This window comes from Theropithecus gelada, unplaced genomic scaffold (genome assembly GCF_003255815.1).
Source record: "Theropithecus gelada isolate Dixy unplaced genomic scaffold, Tgel_1.0 HiC_scaffold_15884, whole genome shotgun sequence".
Lineage (NCBI taxonomy): Eukaryota > Metazoa > Chordata > Mammalia > Primates > Cercopithecidae > Theropithecus > Theropithecus gelada.
In genome coordinates this window covers 1,977,414-1,987,133 of record NW_020257641.1, presented here as the reverse complement: position 1 = coordinate 1,987,133, position 9,720 = coordinate 1,977,414, and the positions used below count along the sequence as shown (strand labels likewise).

At 54.1% G+C, this 9,720-nt stretch overlaps 1 protein-coding gene across 2 annotated transcripts; it reads left to right on the top strand.

Annotated features, from left to right (window-relative positions):
- The first annotated feature begins 4,584 nt into the window (after positions 1–4,584).
- LOC112617166 (complement C1q-like protein 2) lies at positions 4,585–7,238 on the top strand. Of its 2 annotated transcripts, XM_025373921.1 has the most exons (3): positions 4,597–5,594; positions 5,640–5,894; positions 6,502–7,238. In XM_025373921.1, exons 1-3 carry the CDS (start codon positions 5,211–5,213, stop codon positions 6,679–6,681), a joined length of 819 nt encoding a protein of 272 aa, XP_025229706.1. In that variant the 5' UTR covers positions 4,597–5,210; the 3' UTR covers positions 6,682–7,238. The 2 variants fall into 2 exon arrangements, with proteins under 2 accessions (XP_025229705.1, XP_025229706.1); XM_025373920.1 differs by having other exon boundaries at positions 4,585–5,894.
- The last annotated feature ends 2,482 nt before the right edge of the window (positions 7,239–9,720 follow it).

Here is a 9,720-nt window from a genome sequence, read left to right as displayed (position 1 = left end):
AACCTCACTGCTGAGTACTAGACTCATGTCCATTGCCCACATGATGTCTTCATTCAGATATTTCACTCAAAATGAACATTTCCCAAACTGAGTTCATAATTCCTTCCACCTCCCAGCAGTGACAACAGATTGCTCTTCCCCAAATATACCCGCCTTCTCATGCTCACTCACCCAGTTGTTCGACCCAAATCTCAGAAGTTAATCTTGTTTTTTTTTCTTTTCCTTCTCCTCCCTTAACTTCTATCTCAAATCCATCAGCAAGACCCAGGGGCCCCAAGTTCAAAATATACCTGGAATTCACCTACTTCTCTTCTACTATCTTGGACCAAGCCATCATTATCTTTTGCTTAGATCATGCAATAGCCTTCAAACTGGTTTCATTTCCAAAACCCGCCCCCTCCTCCACCACCACATCCATTCACCACACAGCAGCCAGCGTGGTCTTTGCAAAACATAGATGGATCACGTCACTTAAACTCCTTCAGCAGTTTTCAGTTACACTCAGGAGACAATTCACCTCTTTCAGTATAGACTCCAAGGCCTTGGGTGATCTCACCCCTGTCTGTCTCCCTGACACATCTCCTGCTGTCCTTCCCTTTGGGGATGCAGGCAGAAGACTGGCCAATGTATTCCACATGATGTCCCTACAGAGCTTACACTCTAATTGGGACACAGGTCTAATTTAGAGAAAGCATGTCAGTAAACACCCATACTGCAGCTGTTTAGGTACAAACCCAAGTGCTACGGGTGGAAAGAAATGGGGGAGCTGAGGTGTCTTGTAGAACAGCTAGAGTAGAAGGAACCAAGACTGTTGTGTACCACTGTGCACTCAACACGTGGCATGATGGCTGGCATATGACAGGGGTCAATAAACACATACTGAGCAAATAAATGACATATACAAGCAATAAAAATGAATGAGTGATATGATTCCTGCCCTACTGGAGCTCATAGCCTAGTTGGGGAGGCTAACTAATAAAGAAATGCATGGTGGTAAGACATAAGATGGCAGGGTACATTCAATATACTCTAAAGGGTACATGGGTAGGAACTATTAACTCAGCTTAGAGAAGGGTGAGGGAAGACTTCAGACAGGGAAGTGACACTTAGCTGAGACTGAAAGGACAATTAGAGATGAGTCCAGATGAGACGCAGGGGTCAGACCATGGTGCAGGTAGATGAAGCATGGGGCCCACTGCTGGTGGGGGCCACTAGAGAACCAGAGCTGACAGTGTGGAACCAAGCATCAAACGCTGTGTCACAGAGCACAGGGCTCTATGAAAGGATAAGATAGAGAGCACTGGTTGGCACATAGTAGGTTGTCAGTGGACGTTGGTAGAAGGAACGCCTGCTGGATTACTAAAGGCAATTTAGAACAGATTTGAGTGGGTCTTGAAATGTAAAAACAACAGTCTAAATGGAAGGCAATATGTTAATATAGGTCATAATTAATATTTAAGAGAAGATAGTCACCAATGATATGGATCACTCAGGAAGAGCAGAAGCCTGGTGGATAAAAAGGTGTGTCAGCTGGGCGCAATAGCTCACGCCTGTAAGCCCAGCACTTTGGGAGGCTGAGGCAGGTGGATTGCTTGAGGCCAGGAGTTCGAGACCAGCCTGACCAACATGGCAAATCCCCATCTCTACTAAAAATACAAAAATTAGCTGGGCATGGTTGTGGGCGCCTGTAATCCCAGTTACTCAGGAGGCTAAGGCAGGAGAATCACTTGAACCTGGGAGGCAGAGGTTGCAGTGACCCAAGATTGCACCATTGCAGTGCAGCCTGGGTGACAGAGTGAGACTCCGTTTCAAAAAAAAAAAAAAAAAAAAGAGGCACGTCCAACACTCCAGCAGGCCATGCTGTCTGGCCCTGCCATGATGGGTGGGAGGAAGGAGAAGCAGGGGGAAAGACACCTCTTGACTTATTTGGCTGCTATGTGGAGGCTGCCTGGGCTCTGCCTGCCTAGCGACTGCTGCCCCTGCCTCCTGGTGGAGTGCTGGCCTTGGGAGGTGCTCCCAGGAATGTTGATCACGAAGGAAGGTAGCTTTGCTTGTGGTCTGCCAAGGTGAAAGTTTGGGTCTCAAACATCTGACGCTCCTTGTTTCATCTTTGTCCCAGGACAAAAATCACCAGGACTTTGCAGTCTCCAGCAGCCTGCAAGGCTGGGGAATTCAAACTGAGTGAGTGTCTGCCTGGAAAATGTTTGTCCAGGTGGAACTGGTGACTGGGAGCAAACACTCTGGGTAGTTTTGAAAGACAAAAAGACAGAGCGGGGCAGTCTTGGGGAATGTGGGAGGCATGGGACAGCCCCCTTCTGTGCTCTGGAGAAGGACAAAGGATGTGAATGATGTTTGAGTTTCTCTTTTTTTAAAACCCTAACCCTCACCACGCCACCCTGCATATTGCCCACATGTCTCATCCTAGTGGTCATAACCATGGCAGGGGAGGTTGAAAGCATCAATAGTTAATAAAAATAGCTAAGCTTCTACTGAGCTAGCTGTTGTTCTAAAGTCTTTACATTGACTCATTCGGTCCTTTCAATAACTCTGAGGTAGGTTCTTTTCCCATCCCCATTCTACACATGGAGACCAGAGCTCAGAGAGGTGAAGCGATTTGCTCAAGGGCACACAGACAGGAAGTCTCAGAGCCACGATTGGAAGCAGGTCGTGTGGCTCCTGAAATCACATGCTCTTGGGGTGACTCTGAGGCAGAGAGTGGAGGAAGACTCCCAAGTCTGAGGAAACCAGTGAAGACTGTGGCCAAGAAGTAGCTGTTGAAGCTGTGTTCACTGACAGGTTCAGAGAGCTCCTGATCTGGGTGCCAGGAGGATCCTGGCTGTGTCATGTGGGTAAAATGCACTCAGTAAATATCATACACTTGCAAAACCTTTTTTTTTTCTCATTGGTGTGGTGGGAAAATGATCACTAATCCACAGTAACATGAGGAATGAATGAAGGAGAATGTGCAAAGTGCCCGATGCATACATAGTAGGTGCCAATAAATGTGCTCCTTCTCTTCTTGGTAAAGTTGGCTTCAGGCTAGACTCAGTCACCCTTTCCACAAATATATGTGGAGGGAACAGGCTGGACAACATGGTTGGGAGTGGGGAAATGACCCAGGGTGATCAGTAGATAAAAATAGATTTTAACTAACCCGTAAGAACCCAGTGCCGGATAAATGAGAGTTAGCTTCAAAGCAATAGCCTTAGGTGGGTGCACTGTTGTTCCAGATATGCTGATGCTACACCAAACACTGATGTCAGCCCTTGGATTCTCCCCCCAGGCCAGGCCTGGTGTGATTCCCATGTTGGGGGTGCTAGGGCAGGAGGCAACCTTTTAGGGAGACTGAGTCTCAGGGACAGGAACCACCTGGCAAAGTCACACAGCTACTCAGGGCAAGAGCAGAAGCTGGAGCTTTGATTTCTCCTCTGGAAGTCTCTTCCAACCGGTGAGCCTCTCATGTTTCCTTAGCCTCACATGCTACATTGGAGATAGACTATTCTGCTCTCACCTGAGGCCATGGTTTATTCAAGACTGGCTCAGAATGACTTTGGACTATTTGGACTATTTTCTAAGATAATTAAACCCACCTCAGGAGGAGGAAGCTGGGGATGTCCAAGGGAATGTGCCCAAGCATTTGCCTGGCAGTGGCCAGGCTTGGAGTGGAAGCTGAGTGCACCATGATCACTGCCAAGTGCTAGCATTTGGTTTCTACATCAGCTTCACATAGAGGACAAGGGCCAGCCATCTTCCGGTGGAAGAAAAGGTCCAAGGCGAATTTTTTTTTTTTTTTTTTTTTTTGAGATGGAATTTCGCTTTTGTTGCCCAGGCTGGAGTGCAACGGCAGGATCTCAGCTCACCGCAACCTCTGCCTCTCTGGTCCAAGTGATTCTCCTGCCTTAGCCTTCAGAGTAGCTGGGATTACAGGCATGCACCACCGTGCTCAGTTAATTTTGTATTTTTAATAGAGACAGGGTTTCATCATGTTGGTCAGGCTGGTCTCGAACTTCCAACCTCAGGTGATCTGCCCGCCTCGGCCTCCCAAAGTGTTTAGATTACAGGCATGAGCCACCGCGCCCGGCCACGAATATTCTTGTATTGGGAGCCTTGGGCTTTTAGAGTGACACTTAGCTGAGACTAAGTCGCCCAAAGGTGACCCCAAAGGTTGGTGGGGTGCTCTACGTGAGCATGCTTAAGAGTTTGGAGTCCTTAGTCTAGGTTTGTGAAAGATCTTCCAGAAGCGAGATTTATTCAATTCTAAAGAAATAACTAAGGAGGGCTTTCAGAAACTCCTTCCCGCTGGGCCTCACAGGACTCTCCTGGACTCGTTGGGTTGAGGTTTGATCCTCTTTGCAGGCGGGGGGATGGATTAGGTGACCCCAGAGGAGCCCTGCTGACACCTGGATTCCAGCTGCTTTCGTGGCCATGTCGGGGTGGCTATGTGCGCCCCGACACGGCGCGCGTGGGTGTCTGTGTGTGTTGTCGGTGGGAGGCGCGTGAGCGTGGCGGCGGGTGGGTGTGTCTGATGCGCCCCGGCTTGGGGCCGCGCCCGCTGCGCCCACTTGTGGCTCCGCCGGATAGGAGGCTGATGACATGAGGGCGCCGTCTCCCGAGTGATGGCAGCGCGCGCTGCCTCGCCGCCTCCGCCGCTCAGCCCCGGACTCCTTACGTCAGGGTAGCTGGGCCCCCCCTCCGCGCGGGAGACAGCGAACAGCTAGAGAGCACAGCAGAGCGCGCCGCGGAGCCGGGGAGCCCTCACTGCGCGAGGAGCCCAGCCGAACCCAGCGGAGCGGAGCGGGGCAGGAGGCAGCGCCGCGGAGCCAGCGCCGGACGCCGCAAGCAGACTCCCTGACCAGCGCAAGCATTCCCCGGCCGGCGCCGGAGCCGCGGGGCGCCGGGCTTGTCTTGTGTGCCCCACGCCATGCGCGCCGGGGTCCGCGGCTCTTCCGAGCAGCCCCAGCGCGGTGGGCCCAGGCGCCGAGGTCCCGGCGCCTCTCGCTGAAGTAGTTGGGTGGCCAGGGCAGGGGGTCGCCACGTCGGGGGCGCGGCCAGGACCCGCGGAGCCGGCCCCCGAGCACGGGGAGCGGGGCCGCCCGCGCCGCCCCACCATTACCTCCCCGGGCGGCAAGGAGGAGCTGGTGGAGGTCGCCTCCCGGCTGTGGCAGCGGCGGCGGCGTGCCTGCCTGGCGGCCGTCGGCGTACTCCTGGCCATGGCGCTCGGGCTGCTCATCGCCGTGCCGCTGCTGCTGCAGGCGGCGCCCCCAGGCGCCGCGCATTACGAGATGATGGGTACCTGCCGCATGATCTGCGACCCTTACACTGCCGCACCCGGCGGGGGGCCCGCGGGCGCAAAGGCGCAGCCTCCCGGACCCAGCACGGCCGCCCTGGAAGTCATGCAGGACCTCAGTGCTAACCCTCCGCCTCCCTTCATCCAGGGACCCAAGGGCGACCCGGGGCGACCGGGCAAGCCAGGGCCGCGGGGGCCCCCTGGAGAGCCGGGCCCACCTGGACCCAGGGGCCCTCCGGGAGAGAAGGGCGACTCGGGGCGGCCCGGGCTGCCAGGGCTGCAACTGACGGCGGGCACGGCCGGTGGCGTCGGGGTGGTGGGCGGCGGGGCCGGGGGAGCTGGCGACTCCGAGGGTGAAGTGACCAGTGCGCTGAGCGCCACCTTCAGCGGCCCCAAGATCGCCTTCTATGTGGGTCTCAAGAGCCCCCACGAAGGCTATGAGGTGCTGAAGTTCGACGACGTTGTCACCAACCTCGGCAATCACTATGACCCCACCACAGGCAAGTTCAGCTGCCAGGTGCGCGGCATCTACTTCTTCACCTACCACATCCTCATGCGCGGCGGCGACGGCACCAGCATGTGGGCGGACCTCTGCAAGAACGGGCAGGTCAGTGACCCCTACCCTCACCGGCCCCGCAAACCCTCGCCCGCGCCCTGAACCTCCCAGGGAACCAGCCTCCTTTCTCTCCACCCGCGGGCTACCGAGCGAGCGAGCCCCGGGAAGGAACGCGCCTCGGTGCCACAGCGTCTCAGCTTCCCAATGCACCGAGGCCGCGCTCACCAGGACATAGAGCCAAATGTTGGGCCTTGAGAGCCCAGAGACCCCCATACCTAAACTGCACTCCTTGGCCACTTGCGTCCCTGCCTGCCTCTCTGTGGGCTTCTTGGAAACCCCAGTTCTTTAGTTCCCTCCAGTTCGCCCCTTTGCCCTGAAGCCTCCTCTCCTCTTGGCCCTGGCCCCTGGCTCCCACCCGTCCACTCTGGGTCATTGTTCCTGAAGCTTCCCCTCTCCCTGTTTCCCAGACTTGTCGGCGCAAGGAGGAGGGGGGACCGGGAAGGAGTTGGCTAAGTTGGAGAGACAGCATGGAGCTGGGGTGGGAGTGTGGACCCTGAAGCAGCAGGCGAGAAGCCCGTGCGTGGCGCGCCTGGTGTGGGCTGAGCAAGGGCGAGGGAAGAGGTGCCCCGGCTCACCCGCTCCTACCGCTTGCCCCCAGGTCCGGGCCAGCGCCATTGCACAGGACGCCGACCAGAACTACGACTACGCCAGTAACAGCGTGGTGCTGCACTTGGATTCAGGGGACGAAGTGTATGTGAAGCTGGATGGCGGGAAGGCTCACGGAGGCAATAATAACAAGTACAGCACGTTCTCGGGCTTTCTTCTGTACCCGGATTAGGGGCGCGGGAGGTGCGAGGTGGGGTGGCTGCAGGCCGCCCGGTCTCTGCCTGGGCGCGGCTGCTTGGCAAAGGCCACTCTCGATTCATGACACTTCCCGGCATCTCCGTTGGAAAACACACATCCTTGCCTCCTCCCTGCCCGCTCCTGGCCTCAGTGCGTCTGCGACCCACCACGCTCAGGGCTGTGCTCCTGGTCTCCATCCCTATCCCGGCGAGGGAGGAAGGGACACCCAGTCCTTGAGACGGCGGCACAGACTTTGCAAACCTGATTAGACTGGACAGGCCAGGCCGGGAGCCTGCCCTCCTCAGACCGCCTCCTCCCAGGGCCTAGAAGCGGAGGGCTCCGGGCCCTGGCCAGGGAGGTAGGCCAGAGAGTGCGCGGGCTTCCTGGGGCGTCCTTCTTTGTGACCCGAAATACTTGTGCAGATTTCCCTGTCTGTCAGCCAAAACCCCACCCACAGCAGAATTCCAGCAAACAGAAAATTCACCTCTCCACACCGCACTCCCCCCTGACTCAGACTCACCGCGATGCATTAAATTATGTTTTTAGACTATGGGTTCTGTTGTCTCTATGTCGGCATATCCTGGGCCAAGGCTCCAGATGTCCGCCTTGGCATAATGACCTTATCTGGGCCCAGGATAGGCCCATCTATGACCTGCTCCCCAGCCACTGTTATGTCCCTGCCACCAGGAGTGGCCGAAAAGACGTGGGGGTAATGGGAGCTGCATCCCACCCTTCCCAGAAGCTCTCCCCAGGCTGCAGCCCTGAGCTGGAGAGGCCTGAGGTGGGGTTGGGAGGAGGGGAGGAGTCGGGGAAGGGCATCAGGGAGAGTAAGAGGAAGGCAGGAGAGGAATGATTGGGTCTCCAGTCTTGGGCAACCTGGGCAACTTTGTCCTCCCGGAGTTGTGGGAGGAAGTCAGAGGGGAGGGGCTTCTGGGGAAGGAAGGGGAAGAGAAGGCATCTATGGGAAACGGGAGGCGTGAGTGACACTTGCCAGGGAGGGATCTGTGGGATGTTTGGCTCCTAAAAGGAAGTGCAGAAGGTCCCTAGCAGACACACACCCACTCGAGCAGATGGTTCACTAAGCACAGGCCCATTTACTCACAGCCGCCAGGGCCACAGCTCTCCAGAGAGCTGGTAAACTGAGGCAATTCCAGAGATCATCCAACTCGCTGAACTTCCCCAGGGCTGTGTGGTGAGGTGGACACTATTCTTCGGGGAGGGACGCTCCTTTCCTGCGGGCTTCCCTTCCCTTATGCATGCGATGTGGGGTGCCTGCTCTGAACCTGAGTGTATGTGTTTGGTGTCCCATTAACGTTGTACACACACACGAGTTAGGAAAACACCCTGCATGGTTTTGATTTTTTTCTTTTTACTTTTTTTTGTTGTCAGATCACTGAGTTACAACAAAGTTATGTACAAAATAACCAGTCAGCTACCGGCAATCTGCTAGTGCTTACTGAGGTCATTTTGACAGGTTGTGTGAAAAGAAATGTGTGAGTATGCACAAAAAGGCAGCCCCAGGGTGTGTGTATTTGTGTAAGGCTGGAGCTACGTGTGTGTGTGTGCGTGTGTGTGTGTATCTCCTATGTGGATATAATGTTGTGATTGTCCTCACGTAATCCACATTACACATGTACACACACTTGTATTCATACGTCCATGTCAATGTGGTGTGTGACAATGTTCATGCTGCATTTCTGGCCCCAAATTGCTTTGTGCTCGACTTTAGTTCCTGGAGAATGCTGAAAGCTGTGATTCCCATTTAAAAGACAATTATACCCCCTGCCTTGAGTCCTGTTGCTGTCGCTATTCCTTTTTGCTTTTACTTGAGTAATGTTTTATTGTCATTCTTTTGAATATGAGCAATGATTATGTCTGCTTTGAGTCCAGGGATAAAGTACTCAAAGAGAATGGGAGGAAACATACATGTACATACTGCCATCCCCTCCCCCAGTTCCAGACCTAGTAATCCCAACCCCAATTCCCCACCCCACCCCACTCCTGCTGATTGTGGATCCCTAACCCAGCTGAGCCCAGGAACTGGGGAGGGGAGAGTCAGGCCCATCTACAGTTGCATAGGTATCAATTTCTGATGCTTTGTTGATTGTATCATCCAGAAATGCGATTAAAACCAAATGTCTGAGACCCAAATGAAGTCTAATTGCTATGGATCTGCAATCCCCAGCGGGCACCTAATCCTTTTTGACTTATTCCTCCCCTTCCTCCGATGAGATGGAGCTTAGACACAAAGCCCTTGGTTTAAATTTCAAAAATTAAAATTGACATGCAGTGGTGGCTTTCCTGGGAGCGGGAGGAATTTCTAAGGAGGTGCCTGAACCCAGCTTTATCCTCTGCATTAAGAAGCAATTTGTACTTCTAACAAAACCTCTACCACTCCCCTTTGGCGGAAGGGCAGTGGAGATGCCTTGCCTGGGTCTGACTGTTCACAATACTTAGACAAATTTGAATCTGAGATTCCTCCATCTGTATTCCCTGGTGCAGCCGGGGCTTCTTGCAATTCTAATGCCCGGGCTGCCGGAGGTGCTGCCAGAGGTGTCAGTTGCTAAGAGGATGATGGATTGATAAGGTGGTGGATGGGAGGTACAGCGTGGCAGGAGCTAGCAAGCTCAGGAACAGTCTCTCTGCATATGCACACTTTCCAGGTCACAGGCAGGCCCCTCATGGCCCACCGAGGTCCATGACACCATCATCTGTCCAGAGGACTCTACCGGAAGGGGGCAGGGTGGACTGAGGAGGCAGGCCTCCTACCATTGTCACCGTCATGGTGCCGTCAGTCTTGCGGTGCATGTGGAATGCAAGAAACCCTTTGCACCAGACACTTACCCTTGTCTCCAGTTGAGTAGGGACTTACTATCAATTATAATCATAATATATTAGTTTAATTTCCTAATTGCTTTTGAGTTCCTTTTCTAATTATGTTCTTGGGTTGGGATTATCATACTGGCATCACCCTGGAAGTTGGAGATACATTATTCTGTCCATTTGAGAGGCAGAGAAATTGGGGCTTAGAGAG

Bases quoted from the DNA above. Each gene is read 5' to 3' on its own strand.
- LOC112617166 (XM_025373920.1), top strand. From the start codon at position 5,211: ATGGCGCTCGGGCTGCTCATCGCCGTGCCGCTGCTGCTGCAGGCGGCG. The intron at 5,895-6,501 runs GTCAGTGACCCC...GCTTGCCCCCAG, and splicing joins ACCTCTGCAAGAACGGGCAG to GTCCGGGCCAGCGCCATTGC.